Source organism: Amaranthus tricolor, chromosome 3 (genome assembly GCF_026212465.1).
Source record: "Amaranthus tricolor cultivar Red isolate AtriRed21 chromosome 3, ASM2621246v1, whole genome shotgun sequence".
Lineage (NCBI taxonomy): Eukaryota > Viridiplantae > Streptophyta > Magnoliopsida > Caryophyllales > Amaranthaceae > Amaranthus > Amaranthus tricolor.
The window spans coordinates 1,480,797-1,505,712 of record NC_080049.1 but is presented as its reverse complement, the minus strand read 5'-3'; the positions used below and the strand labels follow the sequence as shown (position 1 = coordinate 1,505,712).

Sequence of the window (24,916 nt, the reverse complement as noted above, 5' to 3'; positions counted from 1 at the left end):
GTTCCTAAATTTGAGGAACAACAAATTCGAAGATGTATTCCCCTATTGGTTAGGTAGCCTTCCATATCTAGAGGTTCTCAGCCTACCCTTTAATAAATTTCATGGTGATATAACCAACAATTTATCAAAGACTGCAACATATTCTTTTTCAAATCTACAAATTCTCGACCTTTCAAACAATAATTTATGTGGTAAGTTGCCATTCATGTACATCAAAAAATTTCGTTCCATGATGGATATTGACAAGTCTACTATAGGAAGTCCAAGTTACTTAGAAGATGAAACTAGTTATTATATATATATGTACTCCATCAAGATGATAGTAAAGGGGAAGCAACTGGATTATAAGAAGATAATTACTTCTATGTCAACATTTGATATGTCTAATAATCACTTTGAAGGAGAGATTCCAAATTCTATAGGGATGTTGCGAGCACTTCGAAATCTTAATCTCTCGCATAACCTACTTACCGGAAACATCCCTCCATCCATCGGGAACTTATCATTGTTGGATGGTTTAGACCTATCATCAAATAGGCTTATCGGTGAAATCCCTCAAGAACTTGTTAGTTTAACATTTCTCGAGGTTTTTAATGTTTCATATAATCAACTGGAAGGGCCTATACCCCGTGGTAACAATTTTGATACCTTCTCATCTGATTCGTACGAGGGAAATCTTGAATTGTGTGGAGCACCATTACTTGAATGCAAAAACAATACTGTTGTGCAATCTTTGAACAATGATAATGTGGAAGAAAAAACAGAATTATCGATGTGGGAAGTTGTAGTGATTGGATTTGGAAGTGGTACAATAGTTGGTTTGGCTTGGGGGTACTACATATTGTCAGTGGGGAAGCCTATTTGGCTTTTTAAATTGTTGAACAAGATGGAATGGGCTTTACTTGATTTTCATGACCACCATTTCAGTAGAATAAGTAGAACAAGAAGAACAAAGAACTAAAAGTGATCATCTATCTGAGAAACATTTCATTTGTAGCAAGAAGTAGAGTATGATGGAATGGGCCTTTTTGGGCTTTACTTGAATTTGTAGCATTTCCTTTTTCTTTTCACTGTACTTTATTCATAATTATATTTTGTGATAATAACATTTCTTTTCCATAAATATATATAAATGTGTGCCAAATGGGTGAATGTGATAATCTATCTAAGAAAGAAACATTTCATTTCATGATATGTCTATAAAGCATAAAATGTCATTCCACTGCATTGTTAAGTTAGTTGATTTCGTTTTTCCGAGTTTGATCAATAAATTAATTTTCAGCTTTTACTATATTTACAATAACACAACCCCGACCGTGGGTGTAAGCGAGGAGTGCTGCCGCCTAGGGCCCAATCTTAAAAAGGGCCAATAACTTAAGTCACCATTAAATTTAATCGTCATTTTCAAGTTGGAAAAAGAAAATAAAATGTTAGATTATTATTTTCCTACTTTTCTCTCAGTCTCATTTAATCTTTCCTTTTTTCCAATTAATCGTACATTAATTCTAATAAAATGATTAAAAATTTTCCAAAACATCACAATTTTCAACTGTTAAAAGTAATTGTAGTCTTTACCCAGAAATGATCACACAATGCCATGGATAAATAACAGACTTTTTTTTTGTTCTTCAGAGTTTGCCATTTTATTTCTCGTTTCACTATTCATCTACAAATTTTAATAATCCAAATTCAAGAAAAAGATTAAGCAACCAAAGAACCATAACGATATTGTTATTTGTGCCTTTATTTTCTTGTTGATTAAGAGAAAGAATTTCACACTTGGCCGCTGAAGTTGAATATCGCTCAATGATCGAGGATACATTGTAAATTTGTAATAGTCAGTTGGCATTGTAGCTTGCTCAGAATTCGGTGTTCCATGAATGTACCAAACACATTGAAGTTAGTTGCCACTTTTTACGTGATGCAATCCTTGTTGGTACCATTCATCCTACTTATGTGTTTACTCATATACAACTAGTGGATATTTTTACTAAGGCTTTAGGCCAAAGTAGTTTATGTTTTTCCTTCACAAATTAGACATTTGTAAACTTCATGCTACAACTTGAAGAGGATGTTAGGGAAGAAATATTATTAAGAATTAAATCGTATGTAAATATTTGATTGGAATAATGTTAGCAATAATTAAGCAAAGTAAATATATATAGGACTATTGTTAGGCTTAATTTATGGATTATAGGTTTTATATACCTTACGTAATTGTCATATTAATTCGAGTTGGATAACTCATTAATAACTTTTATATACTGAAATTTGTATCTTATCTCAATTAGAACAAATATAGTTTTTCCCAGGCAATTTTATGGGATTGAATCTCACCTAACCCTCCCTTCCTCGATCTATCTTGTAATCAAAAAATTTCTTCACACTTCATTAGTTTCATTTTTTATATTCTCTCTCTCTCTCTCTCTATATATATATATATATATATATGTATATATATATATATATATGTATATATATATATATATATATGTATATATATATATATATATATGTATATATATATATATATATATATATGTATATATATATATATATATATATGTATGTATATATATATATATATATGTATGTATATATATATATATATATATATATATATATATATATATATATATATATATATATATATATATATATATATATATATATATATATATATATATATATATATATATATATAACATACGAAGTGCATCTATGTCTTTCTATTATTGCATTTTGGGGGATGACCCGGAGTTTAATGATTTGAATTGGGTAGGCTAGTTTTTTTTGTCTTTTAGTAAGTTAATTCAGGAAACAAGAGAGAAAAAATAGAAGATAAAGATGTGTTAAGGTGGTCAGGTCATATCCCAAAATAGTATCGCACAAAATTATTGGAACAAATTAAAATAGAAAATGAGTCAAATTAATAGGGATATAGAGAGTAATAGTTTTAATGGTTTGTGGCCAGAACCAATATGTACCAAAAGATTTCTAAATGTGGATGATGGTCGGCTTCTACAAGTAAAGTTTACTAACGTGGATTGAAAAGTTTGCCAAGATCGTTACGATGTTAATAACTTAGATGAACGATACAAACAACAATGAAAAAAATAATGTTTGATAATGTAAACTAAGCAAAGAGACACAAAGATTTAAGGAGGTTCACCCAATGATGGCTACGTCCTCCATCGTGTGTAGTTTCTGTTTATATTATATCAATGGAGTATAAAATACTCTTACAAATGAAGTATTACAATTGTGTAAGAGATAAAAAGCAAAAGGCTATGTGTTTGGCTTAGGGGTTGTGTTTTATGTGTGTTTGAGTGAGTATGAGAGCTCTATATATAGTACTAAGTACATTAATGTCAATTGCTCAGAATACAAGATTAATATTGGATAATGAATGATATGAAACAGCTTCAAGAACTTGAAAGGTCGAAAAATAGCATCCTCTGACAGAATTCTGTTCGAGCAAGCATCTACCAAAAACCCTTTGCACTTCTTCATTAATCATCACTAAAACCAATAATTCCCATGAATACTCTTCCACAATAAATCACACTTAAACACAACAATCATTAAGTTAACAACTTAATCTCCCACATTATCATACCCATTGAATTTAAAATTCAAAAGTCATACATAAATGCACTCATCAAATATGCACTCACATCATATAATTCATAACATGGATGTTCTCCAATAAAGTTGTGGAAAAAAATTCAGTAATAGTTTTCTAACTTGGATGATAATCCAATAAAGTTGTGGAAAATTTTTAGTAAAAGTTGAGTTGGGTCGTTTTAGTGGACTTGTAATATGAAGTTTAAAATCTTTTGGGTAAGTGTACTTATTTTAATATGATATATAAAAGTTTTGTTGATTTGGTTACTCTATATGATATTCGGCGCCAATACCAATGAGACATAAAGTCACGGGTTCAAATCTCATCTATCCTTTATTTCTAATAGAATATTAACATTAGTTTTGAAAATAATATGTGTTATTACTATATTTACTCTTGTAATCTAAATACCTCTCCTGGAAAAAAGTATAATAAAATTTATAGCATAATCTTCTAGACAACTATTTTGTTCCCAAATGAAGGAAATAATGATTTGAGCATTTTCATACACAATTTCGTTTAAATCTACCACTATTGAGCTTCACTATTTTAGCTTAAGCTTTTAGTTTCCATAAATATTTTTCTCCATATTGAGTAGACTTGTACTAAATATCTAGTAATATGTAGCTTTAGCCATCAAATGTTTTGAGCAAGTATATTATCTACTACTAATACAGAATTGTTATTATTATTATTATGATGTATTTATACATTATTATGATGTATTTATACATTATTATATGAAGATACAAGTTTCTCTAAATTCTTTTATATTTGTCATGCATTCCAGGATACAATATCACGAATTTTAAAAACTCGTCTATCTGCAACTTGGTTTATCTTGAAATCCTTGATTTATCTTATAACAAGTTTAATGGAGAAGTTCCTCATTGCTTGGGCAATACTAGTACTCAATTAGCTGTACTGAATCTCCAATCAAATAATTTCAAGGGCACCATTCCATCAACATTTTCTACTTGTGATTTATTGCAATATGTTGATTTCACTGACAATCAGTTAGAAGGAGCTATACCTAGGTCTTTATCTAAATGTAGAAACCTGACAGTCTTAAATTTGAGGAACAACAAATTCAAAGATGTATTCCCCTATTGGTTAGGTAGCCTTCCATCTTTAGAGGTTCTTAGCCTATCGTTTAATAAATTTCATGGTGATATAACCAAAAATTTATCAATAATTGCAACATTTCCTTTTTCAAATCTACATATTCTCGACATTTCAAACAATAATTTTTGTGGTAAATTGCCATTCATGTACATGAAACAATTTCGTTCCATGATGGACGACATGTCTACTATAGGAAGTCCAAGGTACTTAGAATATAGTAGAGATGGTGTTTATATGTTCTCCATCAAGATGACAGTAAAGGGGGTGGAACTGGATTATAAGAAGATAATTACTTCTATGTCAACATTTGATATGTCTAATAATCACTTTGAAGGAGAGATTCCAAATTCTATAGGGATGTTGCGAGCACTTCGAAATCTTAATCTCTCGCATAACCTCCTTACCGGAAACATCCCTTCCTCCATCGGGAACTTATCATTGTTGGATGGTTTAGACCTATCATCAAATAGGCTTATCGGTGAAATCCCTCAAGAACTTGTTAGTTTAACATTTCTCGGGTTTTTTAATGTTTCACATAATCAACTGGAAGGGCCTATACCCCGTGGTAACAATTTTGATACCTTCTCATCTAATTTGTACGAGGGAAATCTTGAATTGTGTGGAGCACCATTACTTGAATGCAAAAACAATACGGTTTTGCAATCTTTGAACAATGATAATGTGGAAGAAAAAACAGAATTATCGATGTGGGATGTTGTAGTGATTGGATTTGGAAGTGGTACAATAGTTGGTTTGGCTTGGGGGTACTACATATTGTTAGTAGGGAAGCCTTTATGGCTTTTTAAATTGTTGAACAAGATGGAATGGGCTTTACTTCATTTTCATGACCACCATTTCAGTAGAAGAAGTAGAGTATGATGGAATGAGCCTTTTTTGGCTTTACTTGAATTTGTGGCATTTTCTTTTTCTTTTCACTGTATTTTATTCATAATTAAATTTTGTGATAATAACATTTCTTTTCTATAAAAAAATATAAATGTGTGCCAAATGGGTGAATGTGATAATCTATCTAAGAAAGAAACATTTCATTTCATGAGATGTCTATAAAGCATAAAAATATACTTAGTTTTAATATACAGATAATTCCTCATAAATTCCATAAAATAAAATAAAAAATAGAGATAAATAATAACAAAAGGCTAACTAGAATAAGAATTACATAAATCAAATTTTAACAACAACAAAACATTTACAAAATAATTGGCAGTGCTTTTGAGTAATAGCAAACATTTATTAAATAAAAAATTGCTCCCTATTCAAATATTAATTCTATATCCTCCCTTTTTTCCTAATTCATTCATTCATGATTAGGCAGTGGATGGCCACTCTTTTTGAATGTCGAATGTGTAATTGATCTCCATATAACATTTGTTGTCATCATCAAGAAACTGAGGCAACCAAAATAAAACAATTCACAATTTAACGTATTTGGGTATGGAAACTTTAAGTGGTAGGCAATAATCGATGAGAATTAAATTTTTATCACAAAGATAAAAAGAAAAGTCTTTGACCTTGTGAATAGTGAAAATAATTCAGACTATTTATCATTTTATAATTAAATTTTCATGCATAATGCTCCCTTTGTCTAATTTCAAATGTCTAATTTGCTTTTTGTACGTTTGTCAATGCATAAATTCAATACTTCATAACAATAATGGTGTATAATTTAAAATTATAAAAAAATAGATATTAATAAACCTTATGTTTAGATAATCAAACAAAATATCATTTAACTATGTTTTAACGCGTAAATTAAGAATAAAATACAAATTAACATTAATTGATGGATAATAATCCTAAGGCAAATAAGACATTTAAAAAAAAAATTGATTTTTCTCTTTAATGGTCAATAGTGCACATTTAACATTAATTGATTTTTAAATAGTCGTTGGTCATAAATAATTGCTACATGATGTCCTTTCCTTATATTAAACTCTTCTTAGCCAAATTCATTTGACTTTTGTTTCTAATTTTATAGTGAAATATTTGATAAAGTATGTATAACATTAGGTTTTATTAAAATAATTAATAAATAACGTTCATATTATATTATATACTCTGTTAGTATTGAATTATGGTCATAATAGCACGTGAATTCCTTTGTCCAAAAAATTAAAAGTCGATAATTAGCATTATTGGTCAACCCTAAGCATAGATTACAAATATATTATTAGACTTATTTCTAAGTCTAATAAGTTTAAATAAGTTCTAATAAGTTAAATTTAACTCTAATAAATACTAAGAAATGTTGGTTAACTTAGTGGTTTAAGACATTCTCTTTCACTCTAGTATTCTCAACACCTATAGAAAATACTAATTCTCTTCTCCATTGCTTTAGCACTATAAAATGTCAATTATATATAATATCCAAAATTAATTACACAATTCTTAAACCCTTTCTATTTTATCACCATCCCTATTTTAATAAATTGACAATATTTCCCTATTTTAATAAATTGACGATATTTCCCTTAGACTTAAAATTTCTTATATATACTCCAACCTCACTAAATAACACCTTTATCACTCTAAAAACACTAAATTAAAACATAAAATTTGTGGAGCTAAAACTAAGAAATTCAAAACACAAGCAATAATTCGAGGTAATTTCTAAACGAATTTAATTTAAAAAATAACAAAAAAAATAAAAAAAAGGAGTCGCGCGCGACTCTGCCGCAGCTCAGTCGCACGTTTTCAAAGTCCCCTAAGTTTTCAAAGTCCTGCAAATTTAAAATATGAAATAAAACATAGATTAGGTTAATAAAATATTATATAAAGAAACATTAATAATAAAAAATATTCAATATTAAATAAAAATATAATTTAGTTTAATAATTAAAATTTCAACTAAATTAAAAATGTATATAAAATAAAATAATTCTAATAATAATAAAATAAAAAATAATATAAATAAATTACTACAACATAAATTATAAGTTACTAGAATAATTAAAATAAAAAATAAAAAATATTTAAATAATTTAAATAATAATAATGTAAATTATAAAATAAAATAATTTATTACAACATATATTAAATAATAAGAAAATAAAAAGTAATTTAAATAAAAAAGAGAAATAAAATAAATATATAAATAAAAATTCAGTCGCACGCGACCAAACCGTGGCTGAGTCGCACAAAACTTGCGACTCAACCGTGGTCCAGTCGCACGTTTTTTTGCGACTCCAATTTTTTTTTTAAATAACCATTCGAATCGATTAAAGTATGTATCGAATCGGATTCATAGTCGCTTTGGTTAGCCATTGTAAATCAATTCCAACTTTTAACTTGTTTTAACTGAGAGAGCATTTTTAGAGAGATGTTACCGTGTTTGAGTTCGTATATTATGCAGGGGCGATCTCGGAAATTCAATATATATAGGGTGACGATAAAAGTGTTCGGAATTGAAGTGTGTTTAATGTTTTTAGAGTGATAAAAGTGTTATTAAGTGAGATTGAAGTGTGTTTAACAAATTTTAAGTCTAGGGGCATTTTCGTCATTTCATTCATATAGGGTTGGCGATAAAATAAAAAGAGTGGCGATCTTTAGCAATTCCCATTAATAATCATACACAAATTTACCGAGTATGATAGTATAATTTGAAAGTTGATAGGAGGTCGAATACTCTTTAGAGGGGGGGTGAATAAAGAGTATGGCCGTTTAAAATTTTTGTCTGGAAGATTGTCTCAAGAGATTGAGTGACCTTTCAAAACAGTTTTCTGGAATAGTTTTAAGTCAATATGTAAAACTATAACGTATGTACGGAAACTAAACTTTAAAGAATAACACACGATATCACTAGTGGAAAAAAATTGTATTTGCTGCTCATCATTTGCTGCGGTTTTTTTATATTCGCAGCAATAAATAGGAAAATGTACTAGAAAAAAAACATTAATTGCTGCGGTTAACCAAGGGACCGCAGCAAATATCATTCAAAAACACATTAATTGTTGTGGTTAAAGCAAAACCGCAGCAAATAGCTCTTCACAATTTTCTTAATTGCTCCGATTTTGCTTGAACCGCAGCAAATAAACCTTCAAAATTTCCTAATTGCTCCGGTTTCCTTTGAACCGCAGCAAATGACCGTTGTAATTTTAATTGAAAACCCGCCATCATCAGTTTCTTTTTTCACAAAACCCTTCACAAAACGATTACTGCTTTGTTCTCTCAAACGAACCCATTGAAAAACCGTTCGTGCATTTGCTTGTTCTACTGTGTTCATCTTCATTTTCATTCACAAACCCAGAAATCAAACTTCTTGTTCACAAATGTTTGTTTGTTTCGTGCATTTGCTTGTGCTACTGTGTGCATTCTTCAAAACCGTTTGAAACCAAAGGCATTTGCTTGTTCATCTTCAAAACTTACGAAGTAAGGTATTATTTCTCTTTTTAATTTCAATAAGCATTGAAATATCTCATTCTTCAAAACTGTTGTCAATTTTTTATTGTTTCGCCTCACTTATGTCGATTGTTCATCTTCTTTATTCGTTTATTCACTGATTTGTTTTTTGAAGTTTTTCTAATTTTGCTGTTGTTGTGACCTTTTAATTGTTATTCAACCAAAATTTTGTTAGCTGTCGCTGCTTGCTTCTGTCTTGCTTCATGGTGAATCACGTTTATTGTAGTACATGATGATAGATACTACTTACTAGATAGACTATGGCATGTATTGTGATTTGGTTATAGTTGTGTTAGAGAACTACCCACTTGTGATCATCGTAGAATTAAAAGGGTCGAGGGAATTAACGATTAGTGCAACTTAAACTTTGTTAATGATAAGTAGACTATGAAATGTATTGTGATTTGTTTAAGGTTATGTTAGTGAGCTTCTCACCATCTTGATTTTCACTTGGAAAAGTTAGAGTATGACCAAATAAACCAATTGGTTGTATTATGAAAACCAGACTTATGTCGGGTTATCTTTTGGAGCTATATGTGTAAGCCCAACAACAAGCTCATCAATTTGCCTCAATTCCTCATTGAATAAGGAAGTTTTTAGTGATGTCTAAACTCAATTTTAATTACATAAGTTGAAATTAAATACAAAATAATATAAAGTACAAAATATAATCAAGAATCTTAGAACATGTTGTTTTCATATTTTATATTAATATTTTTACTTACTAATTTTTCAATACTAATAATTTTAAATTATTTATGCAAAGTGGAAATTAATGAAGTATATAACTGACAGAGTGGTGATAATGTGACATCGGATAATTATTTGCATATTTTGTTAAAAATGTTGTCTTTAATTATTAGAATTAGAATACTTATATTTCTATAAGGTTAAATGATTTAATTTTATTATTTATATTTTGAATGTTATATTTCTAAGGTTATACAATGTTAATTATTCAAAGTATATATTTTTAGGAATGTGGTTTGTTGTTTATTATTTATATTGTGGTTTGTGGTTTGTTAATTAATTATTTGCATATTTAGTAAATATGTTTATTATAAATAAGTATATATGTTTAAAAGTTGTGTATTAATTTTATTTTGAATCAATTTATCACACTAATTAGGATGACAAACGATCGTTCTTGGATGTATGGAAGCATTGAATCGTCGGAATTTATTGATGGCGTATTAGAATTTTGTAGTATTGCGGTTGAACATCAAGTTAGGACAGGGGGATCTGGTTTTTATTGCCCATGTGTCAGTTGTGGCAATGTATCAAAGGTAGATAGTGTTGATATCCTTAGGGAGCACATACTTCTACGTGGGTTTAGGCCTCAATATCATGTTTGGGTTTGGCATGGTGAGGAGGGAGTTTACAAAGAGAAAAGTGTTGTTGATGACGTCAATAATGTGGCCGATGTCAATGAGGATGTAGTAGATCATGTTGATGGGTATGAGACAGATGAAGAGAATGTCGATAAGGATGTGGATCGTGTTGATGAGATGATGGAGGGAGTCGAGGATGAGTTAGAAAAATGTCCTCGTGTTTTTGACTTGTTGACAAAGGCTTCTCAAAAGCCTTTGTACCCTGGATGTACAAAGTTCACCAAACTAACAGCAGTGTTGACAATTTTCAACATTAAGTCAAAGTTCAATTGGAGTGACGCTAGTTTCACAATATTATTAGAAGCGTTAGGTGAGATGCTTCCTGAGGGAAATGAACTTCCAAAGTCGACATATTATGCCAAAAAGCTCATGTGTCCTTTCGGCTTAGAGTACCAGAAGATTCATGCGTGTCCGAATGATTGTGTGTTGTATCGGAATGAAAACGAGAACTTAGAAGAGTGTCCTAGGTGTGGGTTATCGCGCTACAAGCGTAAAGGGGCTCGGGATGCTAAAGGGCCCCCGGCTAAGGTATTGTGGTATCTTCCAATAATACCTAGATTCAAGCGCTTGTTTTCTATAAAGAAAGATGCGTTAAATTTGAGGTGGCATGCAGATAGGGTGAAGAAAGGTCACTTGCTCACACATCCATCTGATTCTCCGGAGTGGAAGAGTATTGATAGGTTGCATAAGACTTTTGGGGATGAGGTTCGTAATTTAAGGCTCGGACTGTGTACGGATGGAATGAACCTATTCGGCAATCTTAGTTCTCAACATAGTACTTGGCCGGTACTTTTAGTGATCTATAATTTGCCACCTTGGTTGTGTATGAAGCGTAAGTACATAATGCTTTCGCTTCTTATCTCGGGTCCTAAATAACCTGGCAATGACATAGATGTGTATCTTGCACCTCTCATTGAGGATTTGAGAAAGATGTGGGATGAAGGCGTTTCAGTGTTTGATGCATATGCTAATGAGGAGTTCACCTTGCGTGCAATGCTTTTATGCACCGTTAATGATTTTCCGGCATATGGCAACTTATCGGGGTATAAGAACAAAGGGAAGAAAGCATGCTCAATATGTATCGATGACATGGAATCCACGTGGATTCCTAAGTGCAAACACGTATTCATGCACCATAGAAAGTTCCTCCCACGAGACCACCAATATCGTAAGAAGAAGAAGTTGTTCAACGGGGAGGTTGAGGACCGTGTAGCTCGTCGACCGTTGACCGGTTATGAGGTTTATGAACAGGTTAAGGGAGTTGACACTGTATTTGGTAAAACGGGGCAAGTGCAAGGGGGTAAAGACCGATTATGGAAAAAAGAATCAATCTTTTGGAAGCTTCCATATTGGAGAGATCTACAGGTTAGGAATTGTCTTGACGTTATGCATATAGAAAAAAATGTATGCGATGCCATACTCGGGACTCTCATGAACATTCCGGGTAAGACAAAAGATGTTAGGGCCGTGCGAGATTAGTTTGAATGTAAGAGTCTTCGTCCGGAGTTGTGGGCACATGTTAAGGTGAGTAAGAAAAGAAATAGAGCTGATGAAGTTGGTGGCAGTAAGAAGAAGATGAGTAATGACAAATTTTATTTGCCTCCAGCTTGCTACACATTGTCCAAAGCAGAGAAGCGGACATTTTGTGAGTGTTTGTATGGCATTAAGGTTCCGTCTGGGTACTCATCCAACATGAAGAGATTTGTGAGCCTAAATGGTGAGCTGAAGTTGGGAAGCATGAAATCTCACGATTGCCATGTAATGATGCAAGTGTTCTTACTAATTGCAATCCGTGGAATACTGCCAAAACATATGAGATATGCTATTACCGAGCTATGTTCGTTCTTCAACACAATTTGTAGTAAAGTTCTTGATCCCTTTAAACTTGATGCACTTCAACTCGACGTGATTGTAACTTTATGCAAGTTTGAGATGTATTTTCCACCTTCTTTCTTTGACATAATGGTTCATCTTATTGTCCATCTCGTTCGTGAGATCAAGCTTTTGGGTCCAGTTTTTTTAAGGTGGTGTTATCCTTTTGAAAGACACATGGGTGTTTTACAAAACAAGGTGAGGAATCCAGCACAACCCGAGGGGAGTATGATTCAAGGCACTGTGAGCGATGAGATTAGTAACTTTATAGCCGAGTATTTGGCCATGGCAAAGCCTATTGGACTTCCCACCTCTAGACATGAAGAAAGGCTTGAGGGAAAAGGAACAATTGGCTCCAAATCGGTCACACCTCCTCGAGAAAGCCTTCTACAAGCACACTTGTATGTGTTGCATCATATTCCGGAAGTTCATCCTTTTTTGAGTGAGCATTTTGATATATTGCTCGCAAAACATCCTTCTAAAGGGGATAGGGCATTGATGCAGTTGCATAACAAGACGTTTATTAATTGGTTTCATAATCGAGTAATATGCGAAGAACTCAAGGGTGTATCCGAAATTGTTAAGTGGTTAGCTTTTGGTCCTCGTGATGATGTCAACAAATATGAGGGTTACGATGTCAATGGCTTCACATTTTGGACTGAGGGTCAAGACAAGAAGTCATCGTATCTACAGAATAGTGGGGTTTCTATTTTGGCGTCGTCTACATTTTACGCGAGTGCGAAGGATCAAGCGCTGGTTGATGCTAAATTGGTATACTACGGGCGGGTACATGAAATATGGGAGCTTGACTACTCTACTTTCAATATTGGTCTTTTCAAATGTAAGTGGGTAGATAATAATCGACGATGCATTAAAAATGACGACCCTTGTGGATTCACTCTTGTAGACTTAGCTCGTTTGCGTGATAGTGAGGAGCCATTCATACTAACTACACAAGCCAAGCAAGTATTCTACATTGTCGACCCGTCTGATAAAAAATGGTTTATTGTTGTACCGGGAAAAAGAAGTATCCTTGGTATATTTGATGTTGAGGATGAGGAAGAATATGATGCTTTTGAAGACTCCCCTCCCTTTATTTATCCAAAATCAGTGGATCAAGATGATGTAGATGATGTAGATGTTGGTTATATGCGTGTAGATCACACGGAAGGAATACATTTGAATTAAGTGATTCACAAGGTATGAATTTAAAGCTTTTTAAAGTTTTTTTGGCACTTGGTTTGTTTTGCATGAAACATTGCACATAACACTATTTGTTATATATTATTGTGTTGAACGTATTAGAATTGTTTTAGTCATATTCTTAATATTACTTAGCTTATGTTCTAATATATTTCTATTCATACTCTTTCAGGTACTGAAATACAATGCATCTATTCAGAGACGAAATTGTCCCCGAGATTGAGACCTCGGATAATGAGCATCGTAGTTATGACAGCGAAGAGGACCAAATTGTGAGATACGAGTGTATGGCTGAAGACGCTCCACCGATTGACAATGATTTTAAAACTGAAGACGCCCCACCAATGGATGCTCCCACTACCAGTAAGAAAAGAAAAGGGCGAGGTCCTACAAAAAACCTCAAAGTCACAGAAACCATGCATTTGGAATACAATGCATTGGGTCAACCCTGCGGAAAATGGCGTAGGCAATATGGAAAACAAGTGGGTCTATGTATCCGCAAGCTTTCCATATTGCACGCATGGAACGAGGTTCCAGGGGGTTTGAAGAACTCTCTATGGCATGATATTGTGGTAAGCAACTTTACTATTTTTACTCATTTATTTTCATTTTAAAATTAATTTGATTGATAGTAATAAATATAAAATTTTTTTGTAGAGTCTTTTCCACATCGAGAGCGATGAGGACAAGAAGAATGTGTTTCTTTCAGCTGTTGCTGAAAGATTCAGAGATTTCAAATCCAAGCTAGTAACTGGCTGGATTACGAAGACCCGTCCCTGTACGACCAAAAAGGTCAAAACGGGAAACGAAGGTGGAAAGCAAGAACCTTCGAAGATGCCCTACGAAATATGGGGTCACATATCGAAGAGGGATTGGGAGGCCTTTGTTACCAAAAGAACAACTCCCATAGAAGTTGTAAGTATTTCATATTATATTATAGTTTACCAATTTGAATTTACTTCTTTTGATTCAGTCATTAAACTAATACATGACATTCGATTTCTATTGATTAATTAGAAAAAGCGTGGTAAAGCTTCTGATTCTGCAAGCAAAAGGAAGTTTTATCATCGCTTAGGCCAGAAAAAGTACGATGAGGTCCGAAAAGAGTGGGTGGAAGCGGGTTTATACCCCAATCAAAGTTCATCCACGCCCACATCTACGACTAACTCCGCATATGTGAATACTCTTGCTGGAGATCGGGTGCGTGATTGGTATTGCGGGCTTCATTCCCGAGATGCAAGTGGTAAATTTACCATTAATGATCCAGGAACGAAGAAGATTGCTGATGCTGTGGTGAGTTTTGAAATTATTTACCATTAATGAGTTTTGCGATTCTACGATCCAACAATCCAATCCTATAAGGATCATCTTAATTATAAAAATATATTATAAACTAGCTTTTACTTACATATAATGTAAGTTAAAAATAGAATAGTTTGCGAAATACAGCCTTAAAGTTTAGCACTTTTGCGAATTACAGCTTCAATGTTTATTTTTTGCGAATTACAGCCACCAAAGTATCAAAGTTTGCATGTTCAAACCAAAACATAGAATTCCAACCATTTTGGTGGTCGGAATTTTAGATTAAGTGGTCGGAGTTCTGTGTTTTTGGCGTGAACCTATAAACTTTGATACTTTGTTGGCTATATTTCATAAAAAATAAACATTGAGGTTGTAATTCGCAAAAGTACTAAACTTCAAGGCTGTAATTCGCAAATTATTCTTAAAAGTATATCATCATTACGATTAAGAAAATTCATGTACTTACTAAATCACAAAGATTATTAAAAGTATACTTTTAATCAATAAAAAGATAAAGTCAAATAAATCTTTATATACAACTCAAAACTTTAAAGATGAACTAATATGAAGAAATATGAGTGATAATTAAGTATCCTATAACATATTAAAACATATTCGTAGGATCTTACGATCTTACGATCCGATTCTATCGATTTTGACCCCACCTCCTTTTTTATTATATTTAGGATCCCGATTCTAACAAGCTTGGTGGCAAGACGTTCTGTTCAGAGTTAGAGTTCGCTACTTTACAATTGTAATAATTATAATGTCGCATGGAGTACTTTACATTATTAAGTGGGAAAGGTTCATTTTTGTTGAGTGTAAACTCAACATAGCAGATTAGTTTTTACATATGAATAACAATATACTTGTTGACTATTAAGCCGTCACCAAATATGAATAACAATATACTTGTTGACTACTAAAATAATTTATTACTTGTGGGAAAACTTTATACTACCTACTTTTTTTATAAGACCTTTACAAATGAAGTATAACTAATAGTTGTTCAGGTTCAGCAACAGTCGATTACCATTTAAAAGCGTACTACTAATACTACTTGGACTATAAATAGTCTTTCATTTTAACACATTATAAAAAGTCTTTCATTTTCCTCTCATCATGTATCTCAAATTCTAGTATTCTACCCATCAAAGTAAAAGAAACAAAAATAACAAAATGCGAATTCTTGTTTTCTTCTTGTTTATTCACTGTCTGAATATTAGCTTCATCAATGGCGGAATATTATCAGAACAAGAAGCATTATTAGCTATTAAATCTGCCATTAAAGATGATCCTCATAAAAGTCTATCATCTTGGAAAAACACTACTCACCATTGCAATTGGTCATTCGTCACTTGCTCTTCGTCTTCTTACTCTCCCACTGTCATTTCCCTGGACATCTCCAACTTAAAACTCAATGGTACTCTCTCTCCTCAAATCGGTTTTCTTACAAACCTGCAAAACCTATCTCTCCAAGATAACTATTTTTATGGGCATGTCCCGTCTTCTCTTCCTCTCCTTACAAAACTCCAATATCTCGACCTTAGCGATAACAGCTTTAGTGGTCCACTCTCTTTATTTGTTAATATGTCGGAGCTTCGGTGCCTTTACCTTCGTCAGAACGACTTTTCTGGTACAATATCGCCAGAGTTTAGTAAACTTCAAAAGCTTCAAGTTTTGGATCTTTCTTTCAACAATTTTTCGGGATTACTTCCTTATGAATTAGGATTCTTAAAGAGGTTGAAAAGTTTAGACTTATCAATTAATCAATTACATGGTGAGATACCAAATTCTTTTTCTCTTCTTACAAATTTGTTTTATTTGGATTTATCAAATAATCAATTACATGGTGAGATACCAAATTCTTTTTCACTTCTTACAAATTTGAGGTTTTTGTATTTATCAAATAATCAATTACATGGTGAGATACCAAATTCTTTTTCTCTTCTTACAAATTTGTTTTATTTGGATTTATCAAATAATCAATTACATGGTGAGATACCAAATTCTTTTTCTCTTCTTACAAATTTGAGTGTGTTGGATTTATCAAATAATCAGTTATATGGTGAGATACCAAATTCTTTTTCTCTTCTTAGAAATTTGATTTATTTGAATTTATCAAATAATCAATTTCATAGTGAGATACCAAATTCTTTTTCTCTTCTTACAAATTTGAGTGTTTTGGATTTATCATATAATCAACTCACGGGTCAGTTACCTGTCAACATTGGAAAGCTTACGAGTCTTTTTTATTTGTCGGTTGCCAACAATAACTTGATTGGAAAAATCACACCACAGATTACAGGTACACTAATCTTTAGCAATGCCTATCTAAATTGCATCTTTCAAAATAGTTCGCCATTGCATACATTGAGACTTCCAACTATTAAATTATTATTTTCTTTTTTAAATTCGCTTGTCACTAATAAAAATATATTTCTTGTATTATAAAGGTTTTTCATATTTGCTTTATTTTTTTTATAACATTGATTAATGTAACCAATAAAAATATATGAAACAAGTTCTATTAAATTATCTTTAATGTATTTCTTTGATTTTTGATATTTAGAAATAATTTATTGAGACGAATCAATTAACATCCCACATAAATATTCTAAAATTCGTAAATTTATTTGAGAATAACATATGAAATCGGAGGGAGTAATAAATAGGGTGGTAAATCAGAATATTTTTTTTATGAATAAAATCTAAAATTTCAAATATTAATCCAAATGTTTCCAATATTCATCCAAGTCAAATATTTTTTGTAACCTTTCATAGAAAGCAATATTCATTGTAAACTAATTTCTAACTTTTTTAAGAAGTCATGTGATCAATTTTTTTTTTCTTTTCAAAAAAGATTAAATTTCTTGGTAGAATATTCTTTTACTATGATGTATTTATACATTATTATATGAAGATACAAGTTTCTCTAAATTCTTTTATATTTGTCATGCATTCCAGGATACAATATCACGAATTTTAAAAACTCGTCTATCTGCAACTTGGTTTATCTTGAAATCCTTGATTTATCTTATAACAAGTTTAATGGAGAAGTTCCTCATTGCTTGGGCAATACTAGTACTCAATTAGCTGTACTGAATCTCCAATCAAATAATTTCAAGGGCACCATTCCATCAACATTTTCTACTTGTGATTTATTGCAATATGTTGATTTCACTGACAATCAGTTAGAAGGAGCTATACCTAGGTCTTTATCTAAATGTAGAAACCTGACAGTCTTAAATTTGAGGAACAACAAATTCAAAGATGTATTCCCCTATTGGTTAGGTAGCCTTCCATCTTTAGAGGTTCTCAGCCTATCGTTTAATAAATTTCATGGTGATATAACCAAAAATTTATCAATAATTGCAACATTTCCTTTTTCAAATCTACATATTCTCGACATTTCAAACAATAATTTTTGTGGTAAATTGCCATTCATGTACATGAAACAATTTCGTTCCATGATGGACGACATGTCTACTATAGGAAGTCCAAGGTACTTAGAAAATAGTAGAGATGGTGATTATATGTTCTCCATCAAGATGACAGTAAAGGGGGTGGAACTGGATTATAAGAAGATAATTACTTCTATGTCAACATTTGATATGTCTAATAATCACTTTGAAGGAGAGATTCCAAATTCTATAGGGATGTTGCGAGCACTTCGAAATCTTAATCTCTCGCATAACCTCCTTACCGGAAACATCCCTTCCTCCATCGGGAACTTATCATTGTTGGATGGTTTAGACCTATCATCAAATAGGCTTATCGGTGAAATCCCTCAAGAACTTGTTAGTTTAACATTTCTCGGGTTTTTTAATGTTTCACATAATCAACTGGAAGGGCCTATACCCCGTGGTAACAATTTTGATACCTTCTCATCTAATTTGTACGAGGGAAATCTTGAATTGTGTGGAGCACCATTACTTGAATGCAAAAACAATACGGTTTTGCAATCTTTGAACAATGATAATGTGGAAGAAAAAACAGAATTATCGATGTGGGATGTTGTAGTGATTGGATTTGGAAGTGGTACAATAGTTGGTTTGGCTTGGGGGTACTACATTGTTAGTAGGGAAGCCTTTATGGCTTTTTAAATTGTTGAACAAGATGGAATGGGCTTTACTTCATTTTCATGACCACCATTTCAGTAGAAGAAGTAGAGTATGATGGAATGAGCCTTTTTTGGCTTTACTTGAATTTGTGGCATTTTCTTTTTCTTTTCACTGTATTTTATTCATAATTAAATTTTGTGATAATAACATTTCTTTTCTATAAAAAAATATAAATGTGTGCCAAATGGGTGAATGTGATAATCTATCTAAGAAAGAAACATTTCATTTCATGAGATGTCTATAAAGCATAAAAATATACTTAGTTTTAATATACAGATAATTCCTCATAAATTCCATAAAATAAAATAAAAAATAGAGATAAATAATAACAAAAGGCTAACTAGAATAAGAATTACATAAATCAAATTTTAACAACAACAAAACATTTACAAAATAATTGGCAGTGCTTTTGAGTAATAGCAAGCATTTATTAAATAAAAAATTGCTCCCTATTCAAATATTAATTCTATATCCTCCCTTTTTTCCTAATTCATTCATTCATGATTAGGCAGTGGATGGCCACTCTTTTTGAATGTCGAATGTGTAATTGATCTCCATATAACATTTGTTGTCATCATCAAGAAACTGAGGCAACCAAAATAAAACAATTCACAATTTAACGTATTTGGGTATGGAAACTTTAAGTGGTAGGCAATAATCGATGAGAATTAAATTTTTATCACAAAGATAAAAAGAAAAGTCTTTGACCTTGTGAATAGTGAAAATAATTCAGACTATTTATCATTTTATAATTAAATTTTCATGCATAATGCTCCCTTTGTCTAATTTCAAATGTCTAATTTGCTTTTTGTACGTTTGTCAATGCATAAATTCAATACTTCATAACAATAATGGTGTATAATTTAAAATTATAAAAAAATAGATATTAATAAACCTTATGTTTAGATAATCAAACAAAATATCATTTAACTATGTTTTAACGCGTAAATTAAGAATAAAATACAAATTAACATTAATTGATGGATAATAATCCTAAGGCAAATAAGACATTTAAAAAAAAATTGATTTTTCTTTTTAATGGTCAATAGTGCACATTTAACATTAATTGATTTTTAAATAGTCGTTGGTCATAAATAATTGCTACATGATGTCCTTTCCTTATATTAAACTCTTCTTAGCCAAATTCATTTGACTTTTGTTTCTAATTTTATAGTGAAATATTTGATAAAGTATGTATAACATTAGGTTTTATTAAAATAATTAATAAATAACGTTCATATTATATTATATACTCTGTTAGTATTGAATTATGGTCATAATAGCACGTGAATTTCTTTGTCCAAAAAATTAAAAGTCGATAATTAGCATTATTGGTCAACCCTAAGCATAGATTACAAATATATTATTAGACTTATTTCTAAGTCTAATAAGTTTAAATAAGTTCTAATAAGTTAAATTTAACTCTAATAAATACTAAGAAATGTTGGTTAACTTAGTGGTTTAAGACATTCTCTTTCACTCTAGTATTCTCAACACCTATAGAAAATACTAATTCTCTTCTCCATTGCTTTAGCACTATAAAATGTCAATTATATATAATATCCAAAATTAATTACACAATTCTTAAACTTCACAACCCTTTCTATTTTATCACCATCCCTATTTTAATAAATTGACAATATTTCCCTATTTTAATAAATTGACGATATTTCCCTTAGACTTAAAATTTCTTATATATACTCCAACCTCACTAAATAACACCTTTATCACTCTAAAAACACTAAATTAAAACATAAAATTTGTGGAGCTAAAACTAAGAAATTCAAAACACAAGCAATAATTCGAGGTAATTTCTAAACGAATTTAATTTAAAAAATAACAAAAAAAATAAAAAAAGGAGTCGCGCGCGACTCTGCCGCAGCTCAGTCGCACGTTTTCAAAGTCCCCTAAGTTTTCAAAGTCCTGCAAATTTAAAATATGAAATAAAACATAGATTAGGTTAATAAAATATTATATAAAGAAACATTAATAATAAAAAATATTCAATATTAAATAAAAATATAATTTAGTTTAATAATTAAAATTTCAACTAAATTAAAAATGTATATAAAATAAAATAATTCTAATAATAATAAAATAAAAAATAATATAAATAAATTACTACAACATAAATTATAAGTTACTAGAATAATTAAAATAAAAAATAAAAAATATTTAAATAATTTAAATAATAATAATGTAAATTATAAAATAAAATAATTTATTACAACATATATTAAATAATAAGAAAATAAAAAGTAATTTAAATAAAAAAGAGAAATAAAATAAATATATAAATAAAAATTCAGTCGCACGCGACCAAACCGTGGCTGAGTCGCACAAAACTTGCGACTCAACCGTGGTCCAGTCGCACGTTTTTTTGCGACTCCAATTTTTTTTTTAAATAACCATTCGAATCGATTAAAGTATGTATCGAATCGGATTCATAGTCGCTTTGGTTAGCCATTGTAAATCAATTCCAACTTTTAACTTGTTTTAACTGAGAGAGCATTTTTAGAGAGATGTTACCGTGTTTGAGTTCGTATATTATGCAGGGGCGATCTCGGAAATTCAATATATATAGGGTGACGATAAAAGTGTTCGGAATTGAAGTGTGTTTAATGTTTTTAGAGTGATAAAAGTGTTATTAAGTGAGATTGAAGTGTGTTTAACAAATTTTAAGTCTAGGGGCATTTTCGTCATTTCATTCATATAGGGTTGGCGATAAAATAAAAAGAGTGGCGATCTTTAGCAATTCCCATTAATAATCATACACAAATTTACCGAGTATGATAGTATAATTTGAAAGTTGATAGGAGGTCGAATACTCTTTAGAGGGGGGGTGAATAAAGAGTATGGCCGTTTAAAATTTTTGTCTGGAAGATTGTCTCAAGAGATTGAGTGACCTTTCAAAACAGTTTTCTGGAATAGTTTTAAGTCAATATGTAAAACTATAACGTATGTACGGAAACTAAACTTTAAAGAATAACACACGATATCACTAGTGGAAAAAAATTGTATTTGCTGCTCATCATTTGCTGCGGTTTTTTTATATTCGCAGCAATAAATAGGAAAATGTACTAGAAAAAAAACATTAATTGCTGCGGTTAACCAAGGGACCGCAGCAAATATCATTCAAAAACACATTAATTGTTGTGGTTAAAGCAAAACCGCAGCAAATAGCTCTTCACAATTTTCTTAATTGCTCCGATTTTGCTTGAACCGCAGCAAATAAACCTTCAAAATTTCCTAATTGCTCCGGTTTCCTTTGAACCGCAGCAAATGACCGTTGTAATTTTAATTGAAAACCCGCCATCATCAGTTTCTTTTTTCACAAAACCCTTCACAAAACGATTACTGCTTTGTTCTCTCAAACGAACCCATTGAAAAACCGTTCGTGCATTTGCTTGTTCTACTGTGTTCATCTTCATTTTCATTCACAAACCCAGAAATCAAACTTCTTGTTCACAAACGTTTGTTTGTTTCGTGCATTTGCTTGTGCTACTGTGTGCATTCTTCAAAACCGTTTGAAACCAAAGGCATTTGCTTGTTCATCTTCAAAACTTACGAAGTAAGGTATTATTTCTCTTTTTAATTTCAATAAGCATTGAAATATCTCATTCTTCAAAACTGTTGTCAATTTTTTATTGTTTCGCCTCACTTATGTCGATTGTTCATCTTCTTTATTCGTTTATTCACTGATTTGTTTTTTGAAGTTTTTCTAATTTTGCTGTTGTTGTGACCTTTTAATTGTTATTCAACCAAAATTTTGTTGGCTGTCGCTGCTTGCTTCTGTCTTGCTTCATGGTGAATCACGTTTATTGTAGTACATGATGATAGATACTACTTACTAGATAGACTATGGCATGTATTGTGATTTGGTTATAGTTGTGTTAGAGAACTACCCACTTGTGATCATCGTAGAATTAAAAGGGTCGAGGGAATTAACGATTAGTGCAACTTAAACTTTGTTAATGATAAGTAGACTATGAAATGTATTGTGATTTGTTTAAGGTTATGTTAGTGAGCTTCTCACCATCTTGATTTTCACTTGGAAAAGTTAGAGTATGACCAAATAAACCAATTGGTTGTATTATGAAAACCAGACTTATGTCGGGTTATCTTTTGGAGCTATATGTGTAAGCCCAACAACAAGCTCATCAATTTGCCTCAATTCCTCATTGAATAAGGAAGTTTTTAGTGATGTCTAAACTCAATTTTAATTACATAAGTTGAAATTAAATACAAAATAATATAAAGTACAAAATATAATCAAGAATCTTAGAACATGTTGTTTTCATATTTTATATTAATATTTTTACTTACTAATTTTTCAATACTAATAATTTTAAATTATTTATGCAAAGTGGAAATTAATGAAGTATATAACTGACAGAGTGGTGATAATGTGACATCGGATAATTATTTGCATATTTTGTTAAAAATGTTGTCTTTAATTATTAGAATTAGAATACTTATATTTCTATAAGGTTAAATGATTTAATTTTATTATTTATATTTTGAATGTTATATTTCTAAGGTTATACAAGGTTAATTATTCAAAGTATATATTTTTAGGAATGTGGTTTGTTGTTTATTATTTATATTGTGGTTTGTGGTTTGTTAATTAATTATTTGCATATTTAGTAAATATGTTTATTATAAATAAGTATATATGTTTAAAAGTTGTGTATTAATTTTATTTTGAATCAATTTATCACACTAATTAGGATGACAAACGATCGTTCTTGGATGTATGGAAGCATTGAATCGTCGGAATTTATTGATGGCGTATTAGAATTTTGTAGTATTGCGGTTGAACATCAAGTTAGGACAGGGGGATCTGGTTTTTATTGCCCATGTGTCAGTTGTGGCAATGTATCAAAGGTAGATAGTGTTGATATCCTTAGGGAGCACATACTTCGACGTGGGTTTAGGCCTCAATATCATGTTTGGGTTTGGCATGGTGAGGAGGGAGTTTACAAAGAGAAAAGTGTTGTTGATGACGTCAATAATGTGGCCGATGTCAATGAGGATGTAGTAGATCATGTTGATGGGTATGAGACAGATGAAGAGAATGTCGATAAGGATGTGGATCGTGTTGATGAGATGATGGAGGGAGTCGAGGATGAGTTAGAAAAATGTCCTCGTGTTTTTGACTTGTTGACAAAGGCTTCTCAAAAGCCTTTGTACCCTGGATGTACAAAGTTCACCAAACTAACAGCAGTGTTGACAATTTTCAACATTAAGTCAAAGTTCAATTGGAGTGACGCTAGTTTCACAATATTATTAGAAGCGTTAGGTGAGATGCTTCCTGAGGGAAATGAACTTCCAAAGTCGACATATTATGCCAAAAAGCTCATGTGTCCTTTCGGCTTAGAGTACCAGAAGATTCATGCGTGTCCGAATGATTGTGTGTTGTATCGGAATGAAAACGAGAACTTAGAAGAGTGTCCTAGGTGTGGGTTATCGCGCTACAAGCGTAAAGGGGCTCGGGATGCTAAAGGGCCCCCGGCTAAGGTATTGTGGTATCTTCCAATAATACCTAGATTCAAGCGCTTGTTTTCTATAAAGAAAGATGCGTTAAATTTGAGGTGGCATGCAGATAGGGTGAAGAAAGGTCACTTGCTCACACATCCATCTGATTCTCCGGAGTGGAAGAGTATTGATAGGTTGCATAAGACTTTTGGGGATGAGGTTCGTAATTTAAGGCTCGGACTGTGTACGGATGGAATGAACCTATTCGGCAATCTTAGTTCTCAACATAGTACTTGGCCGGTACTTTTAGTGATCTATAATTTGCCACCTTGGTTGTGTATGAAGCGTAAGTACATAATGCTTTCGCTTCTTAT

General features: G+C 31.4%; 3 protein-coding genes across 3 annotated transcripts; all 3 read left to right on the top strand.

Moving 5' to 3' along the window:
- The first annotated feature begins 205 nt into the window (after positions 1 to 205).
- LOC130807716 (receptor-like protein 33) lies at positions 206 to 5,632 on the top strand. Its single transcript, XM_057673034.1, has 2 exons — positions 206 to 935; positions 4,419 to 5,632. The coding sequence occupies exons 1-2, from the start codon at positions 206 to 208 to the stop codon at positions 5,630 to 5,632; spliced, it is 1,944 nt and encodes a 647-aa protein (XP_057529017.1).
- Positions 5,633 to 12,138: 6,506 nt separating this feature from the next.
- Positions 12,139 to 13,949, top strand: LOC130808037 (uncharacterized). Its single transcript, XM_057673474.1, has 2 exons — positions 12,139 to 13,635; positions 13,811 to 13,949. The coding sequence occupies exon 1, from the start codon at positions 12,139 to 12,141 to the stop codon at positions 13,621 to 13,623; it is 1,485 nt and encodes a 494-aa protein (XP_057529457.1). The 3' UTR covers positions 13,624 to 13,635; positions 13,811 to 13,949.
- A 1,823-nt stretch (positions 13,950 to 15,772) lies between these two features.
- Positions 15,773 to 20,001, top strand: LOC130808036 (receptor-like protein 52). The gene is made up of 2 exons (XM_057673473.1): positions 15,773 to 17,248; positions 17,908 to 20,001. The coding sequence occupies exons 1-2, from the start codon at positions 16,120 to 16,122 to the stop codon at positions 19,044 to 19,046; spliced, it is 2,268 nt and encodes a 755-aa protein (XP_057529456.1). The 5' UTR covers positions 15,773 to 16,119; the 3' UTR covers positions 19,047 to 20,001.
- Positions 20,002 to 24,916: the final 4,915 nt, after the last annotated feature.

Coding starts and splice junctions, on each gene's coding strand:
- LOC130807716 (XM_057673034.1), top strand. CDS start 206: ATGTACATCAAAAAATTTCGTTCCATGATGGATATTGACAAGTCTACT. Junction 936..4,418: donor CCACCATTTCAGTAGAATAA/GTAGAACAAGAA, acceptor CATGCATTCCAG/GATACAATATCACGAATTTT.
- LOC130808037 (XM_057673474.1), top strand. CDS start 12,139: ATGAGTAATGACAAATTTTATTTGCCTCCAGCTTGCTACACATTGTCC.
- LOC130808036 (XM_057673473.1), top strand. CDS start 16,120: ATGCGAATTCTTGTTTTCTTCTTGTTTATTCACTGTCTGAATATTAGC. Junction 17,249..17,907: donor AATCACACCACAGATTACAG/GTACACTAATCT, acceptor CATGCATTCCAG/GATACAATATCACGAATTTT.